The sequence below is a fragment of the Protomyctophum parallelum genome (assembly GCF_964188405.1).
Source record: "Protomyctophum parallelum genome assembly, chromosome: 21".
NCBI classification, from domain to species: Eukaryota; Metazoa; Chordata; class Actinopteri; order Myctophiformes; family Myctophidae; genus Protomyctophum; species Protomyctophum parallelum.
In genome coordinates this window covers 6,497,925-6,518,792 of record NC_139713.1, presented here as the reverse complement: position 1 = coordinate 6,518,792, position 20,868 = coordinate 6,497,925, and the positions used below count along the sequence as shown (strand labels likewise).

Sequence of the window (20,868 nt, the reverse complement as noted above, 5' to 3'; positions counted from 1 at the left end):
CAGTGGAGCTGAGCAGGGATTCAGTTCAGTGGAGCTGGGCAGGGATTCAGTGGAGCTGGGCAGGGATTCAGTGGAGCTTGGCAGGGATTCAGTGTAGCTGGGCAGGGATTCAGTGGAGCTGGGCAGGGATTCAGTGGAGCTGGGCAGGGATTCAGTGGAGCTGGGCAGGGATTCAGTGGAGCTGGGCAGGGATTCAGTGGAGCTGGGCAGGGATTCAGTGGAGCTGGGCAGGGATTCAGTGGAGCTGGGCAGGGATTCAGTGGAGCTAGGCAGGGATTCAGTGTAGCTGGGCAGGGATTCAGTGGAGCTGGGCAGGGATTCAGTGGAGCTGGGCAGGGATTCAGTGGAGCTGGGCAGGGATTCAGTGGAGCTGGGCAGGGATTCAGTGGAGCTGGGCAGGGATTCAGTGGAGCTGGGCAGGGATTCAGTGGAGCTGGGCAGGGATTCAGTGGAGCTAGGCAGGGATTCAGTGGAGCTGGGCAGGGATTCAGTGGAGCTGGGCAGGGATGCAGTGGAGCTGGGCAGGGATTCAGTTCAGTGGAGCTGGGCAGGGATTCATTCAGTGGAGCTGGGCAGGGATTCAGTGGAGCTGCTGGGCAGGGATTCATTCAGTGGAGCTGGGCAGGGATTCAGTGGAGCTGGGCAGGGATTCAGTGGAGCTGCGGGCAGGGATTCAGTGGAGCTGCGGGCAGGGATTCAGTGGAGCTGGGCAGGGATTCATTCAGTAGAGCTGGGCAGGGATTCAGTTCAGTGGAGCTGGGCAGGGATTCAGTTCAGTGGAGCTGGGCAGGGATTCAGTTCAGTGGAGCTGGGCAGGGATTCAGTTCAGTGGAGCTGGGCAGGGATTCAGTGGAGCTGGGCAGGGATTCAGTGGAGCTGGGCAGGGATTTAGTGGAGCTGGGCAGGGATTCATTCAGTGGAGCTGGGCAGGGATTCAGTGGAGCTGGGCTGGGACTCAGTGGAGCTGAGCAGGGATTCAGTTCAGTGGAGCTGGGCAGGGATTCAGTGGAGCTTGGCAGGGATTCAGTGTAGCTGGGCAGGGATTCAGTGGAGCTGGGCAGGGATTCAGTGGAGCTGGGCAGGGATTCAGTGGAGCTGGGCAGGGATTCAGTGGAGCTGGGCAGGGATTCAGTGGAGCTGGGCAGGGATTCAGTGGAGCTGGGCAGGGATTCAGTGGAGCTGGGCAGGGATTCAGTGGAGCTGGGCAGGGATTCAGTGGAGCTGGGCAGGGATTCAGTGGAGCTGAGCAGGGATTCAGTGGAGCTGGGCAGGGATGCAGTGGAGCTGGGCAGGGATTTAGTGGAGCTGGGCAGGGATTCAGTTCAGTGGAGCTGGGCAGGGAGTTCAGTGGAGCTGGGCAGGGATTCAGTGGAGCTGGGCAGGGATTCAGTTCAGTGGAGCTGGGCAGGGATTCAGTGGAGCTGAGCAGGGATTCAGTGGAGCTGGGCAGGGATGCAGTGGAGCTGGGCAGGGATTCAGTGGAGCTGGGCAGGGATTCAGTTCAGTGGAGCTGGGCAGGGATTCAGTGGAGCTGGGCAGGGATTCAGTTCAGTGGAGCTGGGCAGGGATTCAGTGGAGCTGGGCAGGGATTCAGTTCAGTGGAGCTGGGCAGGGATTCAGTGGAGCTGGGCAGGGATTCAGTGGAGCTGGATTCAGTTCAATGGAGCTGGGCAGGGATTCAGTGGAGCTGGGCAGGGATTCCAGGCTCCTCTGCATAATAACATATCGCTGAGGACGTGTATAGAGCGTCGCAGTCCCGCCCCCGTTTCATGACAACGCTAGGCCCAGGAAATAATTCCCTAAGCATTTTTCCCATAGACATTTCAAAAAGTATTTATTTAAAGACCTTATAAGCATCGTACGAAGCCAACACGAGTTGTGACAAATCATGACAACACACACAATATTTTGGACCAAACAAATAATTACAAGGAAGAAAAACAACAAAAAAAGTTGTTTTACTTCTACGCCACTACATTTCGGAGCGGAGGCAAAATATTGTAGCCTATACTTTCACTCCACTACGATTATTTGAAGTTACTTTCGTTACTATAGTTACTTTGTAGATTTTGATTATCATTACAAAACACGCATTAGCCACTTCAACCCTATATACATTTCAGCCATTTGAAAACAGCCGATCTAAAAGCTCACAATGCGATTTTTTTTATATACATTTGAAAACTTGAAATAAACATTTAAGTATACTTTCTTCCACCACTGTGTCTCAGACATCGTAGGAGCCGAGCTTCCCTCCAGGATATACAGTACCAGAAGCGCGGTGCTTATATTATATTAGCCAAAGCTGAGAGGATTATCAAGGACACTCACCACCCCGGCCACAGTCTGTTCATGGTGGTCGCGGCCAGCCAAGGCAAGCCATACCTAATATGTATTCAAAAGCCCATTCCACTACAGTACTAGACTATATGGAGCGGTCTCCACCTGTCAGCCACCAGGCTGTCGAACAAGCGCTAAGCCCTGTCGCCATGTCAAAAAAAACAACAGTGTTGTTTCCGTCGACTATAAAACTAAGAGGAAAAAAGGTCCGTCGACTACCTTTTTCCACTGATGAAAACAAAAAAATGGAAACTAAATAAAAAACTAAGCTATATGATGACTAAAACTAAAATCTCAGGAAGGGACTAGTGGATAAGAGATCCAATATAAGTCATTTTACACTGGTTGAATGCTGAAAATGCAACCAAAATGCTCAAAATGCAGATCTACAAGCTCACAACGCGTCGCGACGCGTCGTTGTGGGCTTGTAGATCGGCTGTGAAAGTGAAAAGTGAAGTGAAAAAAACTGTCATTACGACGGCATCAAGGTGTAGCGATTGGCTATCGCACTCTCACACAGACACAGAAGAACTCAGTTTGGTATTGCGTACAAGCTCATATTATGAGCTTGTATATCTGTTATTTTACAATAGCTAAAGTATGACATAATGCTTAACCCATTCTGACCTGAGATCAGATTCATACGAGGTTTCCGCCGGACACATACTGGTCTGATGAACCCATTCTGACCTGCGATCAGATTCTAAAAAAAATCTAAAAAAATTCAAAAATAGCAGACCTACAAGCTCGTATCGCGCCACTCGGTGGCGCGATATGAGCTTGTAGATCTGCTATTTTTAAATAGCTAAAGCATAACATGATGCTAACACCAAAATAGGTGCCCGGTCAGAATGGGTTAAAACACCAATTCTGTCCAGAATGGGTTAAACGCATGTGTGATAATTGAAAAAAACTAAACAAAAACAAAAGCAGATCTACAAGCTTGTACATGAATAGAAAACAGGCCCAAAGACGTTTAGAATAATAATAAGCAGACTTAATGGCAACACTGGATACAATTAAGACACAGCTGAGGGTTCTAAGTATATCGTCTTTTCACAGTAACCGTATATCGTATCAACGATAAGAGTCCCTCGTCTCACTATGCGCCCCGAGATTTAACGTTCCCTGGCATCATCACGCACGGGGACATTTTATTCTTCTGTATCTGTCACTCATGCATTACTGCTATGTTCCCATAGCCTGCGGGGATGCCTTTCCAAAGTCACAGAGGTGGTCTGGTAATGCAATGGTCCCCGGATTTTATCCGAAGAGAGTATAACCCAACTCTGACCGGGCACCCATTTTGATGTCGGCATCATGTTATGCTTTAGCTATTTAAAAATAGCAGACCTACAAGCTCATATCGCGCCACCGAGTGGCGCGATACGAGCTTGTAGGTCTGCTATTTTTGAAAAATCGAAGAACGACTGACATTTTTAGAATCTGATCTCAGGTCAGAATGGGTTAATCAGACCAGTGTGTTGTCCAGTGGAAACCTGGTATGAATCTGATCTCAGGTCAGAATGGGATAATAACTCAACACAAGTGACATTGGAAGTGATGACACAAAGAAGCCAGCTGACAAAATAGGAACTAGAACACTGCCAACATTTGACCTGATAAACTTTGTACTCTCTTCCAGATCTCAACCCATTTAGACCTGAGAACCATTCTACAAAATGTCCTGACAGTTTTCTGAAAAACCCTTAATATGTTTCTATAGAAGTGGTTTTCAAACTATTTCATGTCAAGGACCCCCAGAATTATCTGTATTTGGCCGCCGACCCCCATCCGAAAATATGTTAATCCAGAAGCCAAGATTGAGATAGAAAACGTTCACTGTGAAAGAAGATATATTCAAAGATTTGCGCCACATTTTCACGATTTTTCAGATCTTTAGCAGATCTACAAGCTCTTACAAGTGAGTAGATCTGCTATTTTTCAAAAGCATAACATAATGCTTAAAACAACAAAAGGGGTTCCCGCCCAGAATGGGTTAAAGACGCGGAGAGACTCCTGATACTGAACAAACATTTTATAGCAATGATTATTGATTATCAGAATATTTTATAGCATTATGTTATACTGTATAACTTTAGCCATTTTAGAAGAATCGTGAAATGTGACGCAAAATCTTGGAATATAATTTATATTCTTTCACGGTGAACGTTTTTAACTCATCTTTGCTTCTGAGGGGTCCCTGGAACAACATATTTTCAGATGGGGGTTTATGGTTGGTCCTCGACATGACATTCTTTTGAGAACCACTGACACATACAGTAGAAACAGGGGGGGGGTTTTTCTCCAGAAAACTGTGGTGATTTTAGAAGAAGACATTTTTGTAGAATCTGGTCTCAGGTCTCTTAATTGGTTAACACAAAAAACTAAAACTAAAAATTAGTGTCGTGTCGCGTTAGAGGTTTTATTGGATGGGGCCAGACTGGACAGTGTGAGGGTGGGTATTGGGAGGCGGGGGGGTGATGGGGCATTTGTGGGGGGGGGGGGGGGGGGGGGGGCTTGGGGGGGAATGGTACGGCAGTAAAAAATAGCCTTCTACGGTTATCCCCTCAGACCCCCGGCCGGTGGCCTGGCGGCCTCGGCCCCTCCCACAGGAAGACAGGTGGAAATTGCTGGAACGAGTGGGATAGTTGCACTGCACCAGCCGCTGCTGTGCTCCGTGTGCACGGGTGTGTGTGTGTGTGTGTGTGTGTGTGTGTGTGTGTGCGTGTGTGCGTGTGTGCGTGTGTGCGTGTGTGTGTGTGTGTGTGCGCGTGTGTGTGAGTGTGTTTATGTGCGTGTTTGTGAGAGATAGAGCAGTGGAGTAATGGGCTGTAGAGTGGCTCATGAGAGCCAGACAGACTATGCATTCTGTACATGCTGTACGCACGCACACGCACACACACATGCACATGTGCACGCGCACACACACACACACACACACACACACACACACACACACACACAATGATGATTATTTATTAGCATTCTGAGTCAAGTTGACATCAGTGTTCAACAGCACCAACTATAACAAATTGCTTTGGGTGGAAAAAACATCGTTTGGAAATAGCAAAAGTATCAGATCGACAAGCTGAAAAACGTCTCGCTTTGATGCTTCTGTGTGAAGCTGTAGTGTGGTGTGGAGTGTGTAGTGTGGTGTGTTCAAGTAGTATACGGACATTCATTTACCAACAATTCTGACCTGAGATCAGATTCTAAAAAATCTTCTACATATTGACAGTTTTCTGAAAAAGCTATGTTTTAATGTCAGTCGTTCTTCGATTTTTCAAAAATAGCAGACCTACAAGCTCGTAGCGCGCCACTCGGTGGCGCGCTACGAGCTTGTACAGTAGGTCTGCTATTTTTCAATAGCTAAAGCATAACATGATGCTAACACCAAAAGGGGTTCCCGCCCCAAATGGGTTAATGAACAACAAGTTAGAATATGCAGATAAGAGGTTTATGCGGTATAGCAATGGAATACAATGGTGAACTATTATGGTTATTGTGAGCGGACCCTTTACCCCTTTTATACCTGAGGACGCCCTGTGTGTCACCTTATAGCTTTTAACCACTTCAAATCATTGTTTTAAAATGTAGCTGTTGACAAATAGCAGATCTACATGAAAGACTTTGAAAACTACTGGCACTGACATTATAGAAACACTTTAGAATACATTTTGTAGAATTGGATCCTCAGGTCTTAATGGTTAACACAAGTTACGTGAATGTTCAACAAACACCTGTTCAGTCCAAATTGTTCTTGTAATAATGCTCTAGTCCAGGGGTGGGCAACTGGCGGCCCCGGGGGCCACATGCGGCCCCCCCACCTTCACTTAATGTGGCCCTCAGGTTATTGTCAGAACACTGAGAATATTGGTTTCAGCTGTCACTATTCCACAACCTGCTTTTAATACTTCCGTCTAAATTAGTAGCTCAATGCAACACAAGTATAATTAAAGGCATTTGAAATTACATAAAAATGTAAATTTCCAAGGATTCCAAAAATAGCAAAAATTCAAATTCGAATATAACGCGTCGCGCTGCGACAAGTTTTGAGCTTGTAGATCGGCTATCTTTGCTACGACAGTAATATATGGCCCTAGGGAGTGAGTGTGGCAGTATATTGGCCCTCTCCATCGTCAACGTTGCCCACCCCTGCTCTAGTCAGTGAATGAACTAGATGTTTCCATTCATTAATAAGGCTCTAGTTAGTAGTTAGTGAATGAACTAGATGTTTCCACTCATTTCAACATATTTAGGCCTATGTACATTTGGTAGTCCCTATTCTCTTTGGTTTTAGCTTGTTTTGTTTTCGTAAAGCCTCTTTGAGCATACCTAGAAAAGTAGGTAGCTATTATAATAAGTCAGATGTATTATTTTTCAGCTAATGATAATATCTTCTTTTTAATTTGCATAACTTTGGGATCTGTTGTTGTGCTGTGTGATTGTATTTAAATGTAGCATGAGGTCAGGTGGCGCCCTCTTGTGTTAGAGAGGGATGCTTATATTCCATTTATATCATTATGTCATGCTTATATTTTAAAAAGAAATCACATTCCATCCAAATCATATTTTAAAATAAAGATTAAAATTTTTATTTATTTTTAAGCTAAAAAAAACCCAGAAATAAATTTATTTTATAATTTGTGACACAGTCGTACACCTACATCAGATCTATCTTCCATACAATTACAGTTTACAGTTTAGGCATTTAGCAGACGCTCTTAATCCAGAGCAATTTACACTAAGCAAGAACAAAACGTGAGTGACTCATCATTCATGATCATCATGATAAAAGGCACCCCTCACTTCACACAAGTGTGATTTTTACTAGTGGTGCACGATTATGACTTTATCCCATTCTGAACGGGAACCCATTTTGGTGTTATAGCATCATGTTATGCTTTAGCTATTGAAAAATAGCAGATCTACAAGCTCATATCGAGCCACAGAGTGGCGCGCTACGAGCTTGTAGGTCTGCTATTTTTTTGAAAAATCGAAGAGTGACTGACATAGAAGACATTTTTAGAATCTGATCTCAGGTCAGAATGGTAAACTGTCAGGATGTAGAAGACATGTTTAGAATCTGATCTCAGGTCAGAATGGGTTATAAGGGTTGAAATGGTGATCGATGTCTACTCTCTGCCCCACAGACTCTGCGTAAGAAGGGCCTCCTAAACGCTGTGTGTGTCTCTGCCCCACAGACTCTGCGTAAGAAGGGGCTAAACGGCTGCGACAGCCCCGACATCGAAGCCGACGACTCTGCCGGCCAGAGCCCGGAGTCAGAGGAGAAATACCGCAAGATCAACGAGGACATCGACCTGATGATCAGCAGACAGAGACTGTGTGTAAGTTCCTCTTGTTGTCATTTGGTGTTTTCAACTTCAACAGGGTTCGCCCTATAGTGTAGTGGTTAGAGCATGTGTATATTCCTTTCATGAGGAAGGTTGTGGGTTCCGACTCATTTGCCCTATAGTGTAGTGGTTAGAGCATGTGTATATTCCTTTCATGAGGAAGGTTGTGGGTTCCAACCCTGCCTAGGGTCGACGTCAGCAACCTGGGCACAGTGGCGTGCACAGATAAGACACTAGGGGGTGCTACAGCACCACCTGCCCTTGCCCTCTGGACAGCAAAGTGCCCCTAAAAAGAAACGGACGGTTCCACGAGCTGCACAAGGTGCAGCTCGTGGAGCACGGCACGGCCTGCCCCTCTAAATGTCTGTGCACGGCACGCCACTGCCTGGGCATGCGGTCGCAGCCGGTTCCTAACGCCAAATCTGTCTGTCTGCGTGTGTCTGCGTGTGTGTCTGTCTGCGTGTGTGTGTGTCTGTCCGTCTGCGTGTGTGTCTGTCTGTGTGTCTGTGTGTGTGTCCTCCAGCAAGCCCTGCCGCCCTCCAACTACGACATGGGAGTGTCCATCGCGGGCAGCAACTCCAGCGGCCTGCTGTACTCTCACCCCGCCATAGGGGGCGCCCTGTCCAACCACAACCTGCTGCCCCTCAGCCACAGCCACCCGTCTCTGCAGCGCAGCAGCATGTCCCCTCATAGATCCCCCAGCACTGGAAACGCCGGTAGGAAAATCACTGTTGTTTTGGGCAGCACATATAGATTTTAGTTTTAGTCATATAGTCTTTGGAATAAAACTACATTTTGTTTGGTTTGAGTCACATTTTAGTCACCATGAAATGTTTTAGTGTTTAGTCTAGTTTTAGTCCACTAAATGTCATAAGATTCTAGTCGACTAAATCTACAGTTGATCTAGTCGACTAAAATGTATGTTGGCAAGCCTTGATGCCGTCGTAATGGCTGATTTTACAATTGCTGAAAATAGTCGAACTACAAGCACACAACGCGTCGCAGTGCGACAATCAATACGATTCAATGATTTGAAATCAATACGATTCAATGATTTGAAATCAATACGTTTCAATGATTTGAAATCAATACGATTCAATGATTTGAAATCGATACGATTCAATGATTTGAAATCAATACGATTCAATGATTTGAAATCAATACGTTTCAATGATTTGAAATCAATACGATTCAATGATTTGAAATCGATACGATTCAATGATTTGAAATCAATACGATTCAATGATTTGAAATCAATACGATTCAATGATTTGAAATCGATACGATTCAATGATTTGAAATCGATACAGTAACTATAGTAAAAAAAAAAGGCAAATTCAACGTCATTCAACCCCCCACCACCCTTGGCCCTCTCTCTCTCTCCCACGCTGTTAAGTTACACCTATTTCCTGTTAATCCATCCATCTTCAACTGCTTATCCGTAGTCGGGTCGCGGGGGCAACAGCTCCACCAGAGAGCTCCAGACTTCCCTCTCCTCTCCTATTTCCTGTTAATAACCTGGGTAAAACGTGCGGCATTGGGAGGTAAAGGGGAGACACTTTATTGTGAAGGGACGACAGGATGAGGAGAGGGGTTGTTGTTGCGTAATTGTCGAGGGTAATGGCTGCGAGCGATATTGAACAGTCAAGACTATGTGACAATACGCCTGTATCGACAGAATAATGAATTATGTCAGGTATATATGGGGCCTCATTTGGTCATGAAACGGGCCTCCAGATTCCTAAGGCCGCCCCTGAGCAGGCAGCACAGCATTTCATTATACAAACATATAACGGTTAAATAACGTTTGTGTGTCTCCTTCTGTAACTTCCCAACAGGACTGATGGGGTCAGAGCTGCCCAACGTGGTGGTCTCCAGTGTCGGTAAGACTTTAACCCATTCTGGGCGGGAACCCCTTTTGGTGTTTTAAGCATTATGTTATGCTTTAGCTATTGAAAAATGGGAAGCAGATCTACAAGCTTGTACAGTAGGTCTGCTATTTTTGAAAAATCGTGAAAATATGGTGCAAATCTTTGAATATATTCTTTCAGAGCGAATGTTTTTAACTAAAATCTTATATACCTTCTTATCCTATATTGCACTGGTTCCCAAAGTGGGGGCCGGGGACCCCCAGGGGTCCTTGAGGGACCTTATTTGGTCTGTAACTCTGAGACCATTTTGTACACACTCAGATTTTGATTTTACAATATAAATATAAATTGGGGTCTCTGAGATATAAATGCCATTAAATGGGGGTCCGTAGCCTAATGCATGTCAAACTGGGGGTCCTTTGAAATTAAACAGGTTGAGAATCACTGCTAGAGTCGTAAATCTCCTCTCTTATGGGGGGGGGGGGTATGCACGTGACATCATCGTACCTGGAAGTTATGCGGGAACTACTTTCTGGCCTTCACAGCCCATTCATCCAAACAGAAAAGTCCTGTCTGATTGCAATAAACAATGTTAAACTCACCAACATTGCAGCTGTACGAAAAGCTTGAATTATCCTCTTTCTATCTGCAAATCCGCCATAGAAACATTATGAGCTACTTTCTGTCAAGAAATGCCCTGCATTTGATTATTTTTCTAAAGTGTCAGAGTTTGGAAGTGCTTGTTTTCAATAACACAACCTTTTGCTGCCTCCTGCATGATGTGACATTTAGAAACAGGTGGTACGGCAGGACGGTTGAGTGATTTCCAACGAGCGCTTCCAAACTCCAACACTCAATGTTAAAACCATGCATGTGCATACTCTCCATTGTACCTTGTAAAAACAATCCAAGCTCTCCCTGTCATTGTTTCATCAGGAAATGGCAGCTATAGCAACCACTGCAACTCTCCAGGGATCATGTCTCAAGTGGGCGTGTCTAAGAACATGCACGCCAAGAGCCCGCCCTCCCTCAACATGAACCGCAAGCCTGACCTGCGCACACTGCTGCCCCCTACCGGCAGCAACAAGAACAACATGCCAAACATTGTGAGTTTTCACTGGCCCAACACCCCGCTATTCATTTCAGTGGAAGTTGCTCAGTGGCGTTTTGAAGCACCCGGAAGACTTCCGGAAGTATAATTATAACTCAATGGCTCGAGCGAGCGGAAGTTTAGCCTAGCCGCCTAGTCCCGGACCTCAATTTTGATGTCCGGGCTTACGCACCTGACGTCATGAACGTCCCGTCCACTTCCATTAAAGTGCTGCAATTCCACATTTTGCCAGTATGCAGTGGCATCTTCATGGCATGTTGATGCCAATGACATGCATAAGCTTGGTTAGGACGACCGTTGAGCCGAATCTACTCTATGGCTCAGAGACATGGACAGTTGGACACTTTCAAAGAAACAAGAGAATCGGTTGGATTGCACTTACACCGGCCTTCTAATGAGAGTGCAAGATCTGTCGTGGAAGAGCCACCCATCGACTAATCTAATTTACGGCAACCTTCCCCGTGTTTCTTCACTGGTCCGATCCAGAAGAGCGCAGGAACTGGGGGTGGCATTGAAGGACCGGGAAGTCTGTCGTAGCATTGTGGAATCCAGGATCTCGACCGCGGTCGAACAATGATGATGATGAAATCTCGCGAGAGTTTGTTCCTTTGGGGGTCCTTGACATGAAAATGTTTGAGAACGACTGACACGGAAACATAGGGTTTTTCAGAAAACTGTCAGGATTTAGAAGACATTTGTAGAATCGTCCTCAGGTCGAAATGGGTTTTAAGGTAGAAGTGAAATAAGATAACCTTTTTTGCATTTTGTTTCGTCGTTCTCTTTCCTACAGAATCAGAGAATAAACCACTCCCAGAATGCTCAGACGCTGGCGACACCCGTGGTGTCCATATCCCAAACTCTCCCTGGACAAGCGATGGGCGGGTATCCCTCAACACTGACCACGTCCTACGGGACAGGTGGGTGCAACGCTGACGCAGGGTTTTACTGCAACATTTTGGGGGGTTTTTTAAGAGTTTTTTTTAAGTTACGTTTTTTTTTAAGTTCTTTTTTTAGTGTGTTTATGTGTGCGTTTGTGTGGGTTTTTTTAAAGTTTTCTTTACGTTTTTTTATATAAGTTTTTTTTAAGTTACGTTTTTGTGTGTGTGTGTGTGTGTGTGTGTGTGTGTGTGTGTGTGTGTGTGTTTTTGTGTCTGATACAGCTGCGCCCTCTGGTGGCGGGCGGGTGGTGTTACAGCGTGACACACAGACAGACAGACATGTTCTGCTAGGTCTCATAGTTAGTGCTCATTGCGTTCGCAATCAGGGTGTTTTATTGTGGTGTGTGTGTGTGTGTGTGTGTGTGTGTGTCTACAGAGTACTCTCTGGGAGGTGACATGTCTTCTCTGTCTGGCTTTGGGACCTCTGGACTGGGCTCAGCGACGCACTGGCAGCAGCAACACTTACACACTTTACAGCACTCAGCACTAGGACACATGGGGTAAGATATGCGTGTGTGTGTGTGTGTGTGTGTGTGTGTGTGTGTGTGCGTGTGCGCGCCGTGCGTGCATGCGTGAGTGTGTGCTGTGCGTGTGTGCCCTTATAGTTGTCTTATTATTTGTCAGTACAGTACTGTAGTTCATGCAGATTTGGGTCTTGTTGTCTCTCTAGAGTCTAGATGTATGTAAAGCTTGATTTAAAAAAACAAATAGCTTTGTTGTACAAACCCATGTGTCAAATAGCAAAACATTGCCGATCTACAAGCTCAAAATGAGCCACAATGTGATGCATTGTGACCTTGTAGATCTGCCATCTTTTGCAGAATTCTTCGCCTATAGTATTTTCTATCAGGGACATGCCCAGAGTATGGGATGCCAGGGTTCATAAGCAGCGTTAAGAGACGTTCTCCCTCCCCTCCCCTCCCCTCCCCTCCCCTCTCTCCCACAGGAACCTGTGCCAGAACTCCAACCTCAACGTTCCCTCCGGACACCAGAACCTCCACATCAAATCGGAGCCGGCGTCCCCGCCCAGGGACCGCAGCGGCAGCATGACCAACAGCATGCTGGGAGGAGGAGGAGGAGGAGGAGGAGGCGGAGGCACCACGGTGGTGGGCGGCGGCTACCCGACCGGTCGGGGGCCCGAGGCGGGGCGTTCGCCGGGCGACAGCGCCTCCAGCTGCGGCAGCTCCTACGACGGCAACGAGGAGCGCGAGGAGCACCAGCAGCACCACCACCAGCAGCACCACCAGCAGCACCACCAGCAGCAGCACCGGGCCAACGTGGACAACCTGCTGCTGCAGCCTCTGGCCAGCCAGGAGGAGCAGCACAGTCCCTCCGTGAAGCGCATGCGTCTGTCGGAGGGCTGGGCCACATAGTGAGACAAGACCAGTAGTGATAGGCCTACTGCAATGCACAGTAAAATCCTTAGGGGTGGCTGATGGCCACGAGAGGGGCGCCTTTTGAGCTGGCAGCGCAAGTCTTCCATGTATTTCTGTGGTAAAGACACACAGTCAGTCTTCCATGTATTTCTGTGGTAAAGACACACAGTCTTCCATGTATTTCTGTGGTAAAGACACACAGTCAGTCTTCCATGTATTTCTGTGGTAAAGACACAGTCTTCCATGTATTTCTGTGGTAAAGACAGTCAGTCCTCCATGTATTTCTGTGGTAAAGACAGTCAGTCTTCCATGTATTTCTGTGGTAAAGACACACAGTCAGTCTTCCATGTATTTCTGTGGTAAAGACACACAGTCAGTCTTCCATGTATTTATGTGGTAAAGACACAGTCTTCCATGTATTTCTGTGGTGGACACACAGTCTTCCATGTATTTCTGTGGTAAAGACAGTCAGTCTTCCATGTATTTCTGTGGTGGACACACAGTCTTCCATGTATTTCTGTGGTAAAGACACACAGTCTTCCATGTATTTCTGTGGTAAAGACAGTCAGTCTTCCATGTATTTCTGTGGTAAAGACAGTCAGTCTTCCATGTATTTCTGTGGTGGACACACAGTCTTCCATGTATTTCTGTGGTAAAGACACACAGTCAGTCTTCCATGTATTTATGTGGTAAAGACACAGTCTTCCATGTATTTCTGTGGTAAAGACACACAGTCTTCCATGTATTTCTGTGGTGGACACACAGTCTTCCATGTATTTCTGTGGTAAAGACAGTCAGTCTTCCATGTATTTCTGTGGTGGACACACAGTCTTCCATGTATTTCTATGGTAAAGACACACAGTCAGTCTTCCATGTATTTCTGTGGTAAAGACGTGCTGGTGCGCTCCTCTTCCCAGCGCCCTGACCATCGCGCTTCAGCGCTCCCGACGGCCAGCGTTTTTTTTTTTTTTTTGCAGAGCCCTGGGCGCTCCATAAAGCTGGGGGCGCTTATCTAAAGAAAGTCTTCATTCGACGTTTACAGAACCGTCAAAATCAGCACAACAACAAACGTCTCTATGCCTCTCTCTTGTCCTCCCGCTTGCTCGCTCGCTCGCTAGCTATAGACAGAGGAACTTTTCAGTCTCACACTGGAAAGTTCCACTTTTGGAAAGGATCGCCGGTCGTTTGATCCTCGATGCTGACATGTGACAACCGCGATAATTTACAACCCGACCGTGAATCGCTCCTACGAGAATTCCACGTTTACGTTGTTTCAGCTAAACCTTTTTATTTTGCTATAATAACGCAGATGACAGGATGTTTGAGCAGTGGTTGATAGGTTGGGCATCACGCTGTGTGTCAACGCTATGGCCATTTTTGTATCTGTAAATGGTACATTTATATACAGAGGTGCCTTTATCCAAAAGTGCATTAATAAATTCACCCATTCACACACACACACACACACACACACACACCATTCACACACCGGAGGCATGAGGAAACCATTCAAGGCACCAACCTGCTAATCTGGAGCAGGTTGGCAACCTGCTAATCTGGAGCAGGTTGCTCAAGGACACTTCGACACTAACACAGGGGGAATCGGGGTAAAGAACCGGGAACTTGCGTTGGGTTAGGTAGGAGGACACGTTTGTAAGCACAATATGTCCCATAGCTGGACAAGACACTTTAGGGGGAGCAGCATTAATCATGATTATACAACAGGTCGTTTTGAGGTAGCAATCTGATTGGTTGAAACAAACAATTCAGCCGTGTTTTTCTCTCAGAGCGCAGCGGACTCGGTGGTGAGGCTAGCTAGTTTCTGTTCTCTCAGAGCGCAGCGGACTCGGTGGTGAGGCTAGCTAGTTTCTGTTCTCTCAGAGCGCAGCAGACTCGGTGGCTAGGATAGCTAGTTTGTTCTCTCAGAGTGCAGCAGACTTGGTGGTGAGGCTAGCTAGTTTCTGTTCTCTCAGAGCGCAGCGGACTCGGTGGTGAGGCTAGCTAGTTTCTGTTCTCTCAGAGCGCAGCGGACTCGGTGGTGAGGCTAGCTAGTTTCTGTTCTCTCAGAGCGCAGCAGACTCGGTGGCTAGGCTAGCTAGTTTGTTCTCTCAGAGCGCAGCAGACTCGGTGGCTAGGCTAGCTAGTTTGTTCTCTCAGAGTGCAGCAGAAACAGCTAGTTTCTTGGGACATTTGTGGTCGTAGTGACTAGTTCTGTCATTGAAAAATGATGATGTTTCAGCGATTCTCTTAGTTTTAAGCGTAACTGTTGTATAATTGCAATATTACACGAGAGGGTGTTCTTTAACATCATTAATGCATGCCTGCGGTACCGTAGCAACTCATCCGCAGTGTAATATTGCTTAACTTTCAGGGGACGTCGGTTATGTCCAGTATGTGATATTGTGACACCTGTTAAAGCATGACAGAGATGCTCGCGCCCCGTGCCTTCTCGCGTCGGAGCCTGCTACAGCTGTCCGTTGAGCAGAGACACATTTAGAAAGCCAGGAAGCGGTGGGTTCATAGCCATTCTTACAGGCCGAGAGGTATTTGAACAATATTCTATGTGCAATAAAGTGTAGGCCACTTATTCTTCTCTCTATCCTCTGGGGGATACCACCAAAAGCAATAATAGCAAAACAAAAAACATAACCAACTGAACAACTGAATCCTTAATTTGTTTTTTGAAACGGACGGGCTCCCAAATAAAAACTGCTCGTCTCTGTACAAATAAAAAACGTGCCCGATGCAATAGGTTTTGTGGATAATGAGGACTAGATGATTCGTTATTTTACCTCTCAGAAACGTCATCTTCCATGGTGAACAACATGAGCGCGTTGCGTTGAATTCGGGGCAGGTTTTCATTGCGAGTAGAGCATTGTGCGTCGTGAATCGACCGCAAGCGTGCGTTTTCCCACAGCTGTGGCTTTAAGACCAGCTCAGGGCTGTTGGTCTAAAGCGTTTTTTTTTTAATTAATCACTTCACGACTTTTCTCACTGTACCTAAAATTTCCGATGCCCTAAAGTACATTAGGTAATCGGGCGCTGAAAGTGGGCACTGAAAATGACAACTGCGTTGGTTGTTGGAAACTTGCAATGACACCCGACGTTCCAGTTTATTTTCTTTTTTTTTGCACTGCTTTGCGCTGGTTGCAAGATAGGTGTGCCCTAAGGATTTTACTGTGTCAAACCATAGTTGGGGGACGGGGTCGGTTTTGGGAGTTTCCCCTACTGTGTTTCGTTGTGTTGATCATATTCTTCTTGTGCTGAGTGGGAGTGCTACTGTATACATATAATGCTGACATGTATTTGAATTGGAGTAAAACAAAAAAAAACCTGTGTGAGTCTCTAATGATATATTTTTGTTAGTCAGTATTTTAGACTACATTGACATCAGGATGTCATTATACTGGATTTGGTTGGAGCTGGGAAGGATATATATGATGCTTGTTTTTTGTGTGTGTGTGTGTGTGTGTGTGTGTGTGTGTGTGCAAGGGCTATGGTATACGTACAATAAAGTTAAATGCACATTTGTATGCGCGTGCACGTATATAAAAAAAAATAAACAAACCTAAAAGAAAATAAGTAATCCTGGTGGTACTATGTAAGATTGAGCTACAGTAATAGCTTAGTAGAACTAAGGTTAAAATCACTCAAGTAGAGCAAGCCTGCAATTCTGATCGACTTTTACAACGGGGTGGAACATTGGTTCACCCTTAAAGAAAGCCTGTCTTATACTCGGTCGTATACGACCCGAGTTATAAATTAGACGTTGCCATGTCATGTTGCAGGTTCAACATATCTGTGTTACAAAAAAAAAAAAAAAAAAAAAAATGCATTGTGGAATGGACGGGGTTCTGGGGGAAAAAAAACGTAAGACTAAAGAGAGCGAGAGAGAGCGTAAGAGAAGGAGTATACGAGAGAGACGAGGTAAAAGGTGACAGAGGAAAGAAAGAGTGAAAAAGAGGAAGTTTCGGTGAGGGATGAGGAAATGAAAGCCATTCGCAACGGGTTGCACTGACAAGTAGCAAAAAAAAAAGAGGACAAATCAAAGAGTTTCACTTGACGTGAATCATTTTAGCAAAAATGTATGATGAAGGTGCCGGCAATCATTATTATAATTATACGATGTTTGAAATGTTTGACTTTATTTTCATATGACAAAAAAAAGTATTTGTGTGGCTGTATTATATAGAATAAGCCAGTGTATGTTGTTGGATATAACTTTGCGAGTCATCGGCAGAGTTTTTTGGATCAAGAGAAATATATATATACTGACAGGACAATGATGCATTTTGTTTTGTTTTGTTTATAATGTAATGTTTTGAAACCTTATCTCTATTTAGTTGAACCAATTTGATGAATATTTTAAGAAATATCTGTGAGATTAAGAATGTGTTTATTTCTATTTAATACATTTTGGCAATTATTAAAAGGCAGACAAGGCAAGTGCAGGCGCACGTAATTTTCTATTAAATGTACGTATTATGTTTTAGTCAGATTTAATGTATGTAAACTAATTTAAGTTACAAAAGTTCCCCAAAAGCAACCAACCATGTGCCTACAGATATCAGCACTCTCTGGAGTCTGGTTTATACATCCTTGTGACATGTTTCTGTATTAACTTTGTGATGATTATTAAAGTGGTATATAATGTTTCTTTTGTGTCAAATTACATTTATGATCATCTGCACATGCATCAGCATACTGTAACTACGTCTACACCAGTGGTTCTCAAAGGGGGGGTCCGTGGACCCCCAGGGGCAGGGTGTGCACACAGAGGGGTGGTGCTGGCGGTGGCTCAGGGGTAGAGTGGGCTGGATGGTAAGCGCAAGGTTGCCAGTTCGAACCCTGTGGGCTCCCCCCAGAGTTAGAGTCGAAGTGTCCTTGAGCAAGACACTGAACCCCAAATTGCTCCCGATGTGCTTGTTGGTACCTTGCATGGCTTCCGCCGTGTGTGTGAATGGGTGAATGTAATGCACAATCTATGTAAAGCGCCTTGGATAAAAGGAGCTATATAAATGCACCATTTACCATTTATAGACATCAAAGGGGGCTTCAGCTCCTGCCTTTTGCCCTTTCCAGACCACGAATGCAGCGTTTACGAACGGTGAAAGAAATGTACATGCCCCTCCTTTCCATGCCATACCGGAAGGCAGCATTCACTTAAATGCTACACAGTACACAGTACTGAAACCAGGGGGGCAGTCAGACAGATATTTTATGAAGCCTGAAACTCCTGAAAGTTCATATAATGGCCTGTTGTGGCGCTGTCACTGGACCCATAGCCCCATAGAAGTCCATGTATTTGGGCCCAACTTCACCTAGACTGTATTACCTTAATAAACATGGTCATGAATACTTTCTGCTTCCAGTCACTAGTTTAAAGTCTCATTTCTCATGTCATAATATTTTTTTTGGAAAATTATGGTCCCATTTATAAAATAAATGACCATAAAGTCGCGTATGTTCTGAGGGGCGTGGCTACCGTTACAGTCTATGATCGGGAGTCCCCACCCACCCATAAAAACCAACGGAGAAGAAGGGGGGAAGTCCCGCCTCGTTGTCTGTGCAGCCAATGGCCAGCTGGGCCCAAACGGAGCCAGCCAATGGCCAGCTGGGCCCAAACGGATCTAGAAAGATGGCGATTTACAGTGCAGGAATAACAGGCTTCATTTTACGTCCATGTTAGACCCGGGGAACGCTTTGTCCATATTTTTTACAGTCTATGACTGAAACACAGTATTCTGCCCTGAACAAATATGTTTCTAAATCCATGTCGTTACACCGCATCTCCACTAGCTAAAGAGTGCTGGGTTGCGCCCCGGACATAGCTGATCTACAAGCTCACAACGCGACGTGTTGTGAGCTTGTAGATCTCACAACTAGTCCTAGTTACTACCTTGCTGGCAAGATGGCCGCGGTGTGCATAAGGTCAGTAGGATCATATTCCGTGCTTAGCCATTCAAATCATCGCTATGGGGTACACACATTTCTCAGCCAATCAAATCGTCGCTATGGGGTACACAAACAGAAAAGCTGGGCATAAGAGGGGCTAGTGCCCCTCAAAAATCACTGATTTGTGTAATAATGTGTTATTTACTTATTTTGATGATGTCATCACTCAATGACATGACAACATCATCACAACCATGTAACTGTCCTTTATAATGACTTACCTACAGTAGGTACAAATGTGATTTGCCAAGAGATCAACCTGCTTTTTTCACAACTGTATACATTAGTTATCAGCACCAGTCTGGTGTTGGTGAGTGAAATGCGTCGCAGGGTGGCATATCTGAATGGAAGACAACATAAAACCTTCGATAGTGCTGTGGTAGTTGGACACGAGGGTCTAGTGCTTTGGGGGAAACTTGAAACAGAGCATGCGTCATAACACTGAAGTGCATGTCTTCAACACGTTGTCTCTGTGCTGGATGAAGTTGCCCCCCCCCGTGTGACAGCTGGAAGAGGAGACCGTGAGGCTCTGGTGCCACTCAGCTATGCTGATCGAACATTCCATCTACATTTGTGGGGAGGGAAGTTCTCACTTCTTCATACTTTATGTATTTGAGGTTGACACCCACAGATGGTTCAAAAAGCCCAAGATGTCTGGGAATGTTCCTGAGTACTACTTCTCATTTTATTTTGGGGAAGCAGTAGAAAGAAATACTGCCATGTAATAAACTGTTAGTCCGTCATAGTCAGGTCAAGTCTTCACAGTTTGTTCCAGATGCACTGGAACGCGCCCAGGGGGCCCAGGGGGCCCGGCCCGGTTCCGACGAGCCCCCCCGCGTCCAAAACGCTTGAGAAATGAGTGTTACCGTATTCTGGGGCCCAAGGGGGGGTCCCTCTGTATGTGTGTGTGTGTGTGTGTGTGTGTGTGTGTGTGTGTGTGTGTGTGTGTGTGTGTGTGTGCAGCCTTCCCAGCTCAGCCAGGGCAAAGTGACACAACTTTGCAATTCACCCTTTGCAATTTTGTAATTTTGCAATTTTGCAACTTTGCAATTCACCCTTTGTCAGCCTTCCCAGCTCAGCCAGGGCAAAGTGACACAACTTTGCAATTCACCCTTTGCAATTTTGCAATTTTTTTGCAATTTTGCAATTTTTTTGCAATTTTGCAATTATTTCTTTGCAATTCTTTTGCAATTTTGAAAAAAAGAAAATTTGCAAAAAAGAAATTGCAATTCTTTTGCAATTTTTTTGCAATTTTGCAACTTTGCAATTCACCCTTTGTCAGCCTTCCCAGCTCAGCCAGGGCAAAGTGACACAACTGCAGGACATTGTAACAAAGAATGACTATATTCTTTCTACTACTACTTTTCGTAAAGCACTTTGAGCTGCATTTCATGTCATGAAAGGTGCTATACAAATAAAGTTGTATTATTATTTATTATTGCTATATAATGACTGATATCGATACATACTTGAGTAAATAAACACTGTAGTTCCACGTGGGTAATTAAATAACGCTGTAGTTCCACGTGGGTAATTAAATTAACTATAGGGATGGACAGATGTGACATTTCTGGACGATAACAAATGTCAACATTGTTGTTATGATCGATAACCAATATTTACTACAGTAAACATATCCAACAGGATGCGCCATTACCGCCATATTGAAGTGTTGGCCGATATACCCAACATACCCAACATATCGGCTGAAACTGATTTTGAACTGATCAGTTTGAAACCGCATTTTGAGGCCAAAATCAGCCGATACCGACAGATGAATGGAGCATCCCTAAAATGAACATAAATTGGATGAGCCCAACCTCACATATAAGCTTATTGAAGTAACCATGAGCCACATAAATACTTAGCCGCAATTTGCAACTCTAGATCTTTTTACAATGGGATGAATCTAGAGTTGCA

At 45.2% G+C, this 20,868-nt stretch overlaps 1 protein-coding gene across 4 annotated transcripts in view; it reads left to right on the top strand.

Annotated features, from left to right (window-relative positions):
- Nucleotides 1–17,648, top strand: part of LOC310879482 (myocyte-specific enhancer factor 2C-like) — a 53,591-nt gene extending 35,943 nt beyond the window's left edge. The window contains exons 5-12 of one of the 4 annotated variants that reach the window (XR_014571019.1): nt 7,497–7,691; nt 8,221–8,413; nt 9,536–9,580; nt 10,505–10,674; nt 11,470–11,596; nt 11,994–12,117; nt 12,564–13,249; nt 13,359–17,648. Coding sequence is in view for 2 of the 4 variants with exons in the window: in XM_083794207.1 (XP_083650333.1) it covers nt 7,497–7,691; nt 8,221–8,413; nt 9,536–9,580; nt 10,505–10,674; nt 11,470–11,596; nt 11,994–12,117; nt 12,564–12,990 (1,281 nt within the window). In the remaining 2 variants the exon portion in view is untranslated. Of the gene's footprint in view, nt 1–7,496; nt 7,692–8,220; nt 8,414–9,535; nt 9,581–10,504; nt 10,675–11,469; nt 11,597–11,993; nt 12,118–12,563 lie in introns of all 4 variants that reach the window. The other 3 variants (XR_014571020.1, XM_083794208.1, XM_083794207.1) reach the window with 3 other exon arrangements.
- The last annotated feature ends 3,220 nt before the right edge of the window (nt 17,649–20,868 follow it).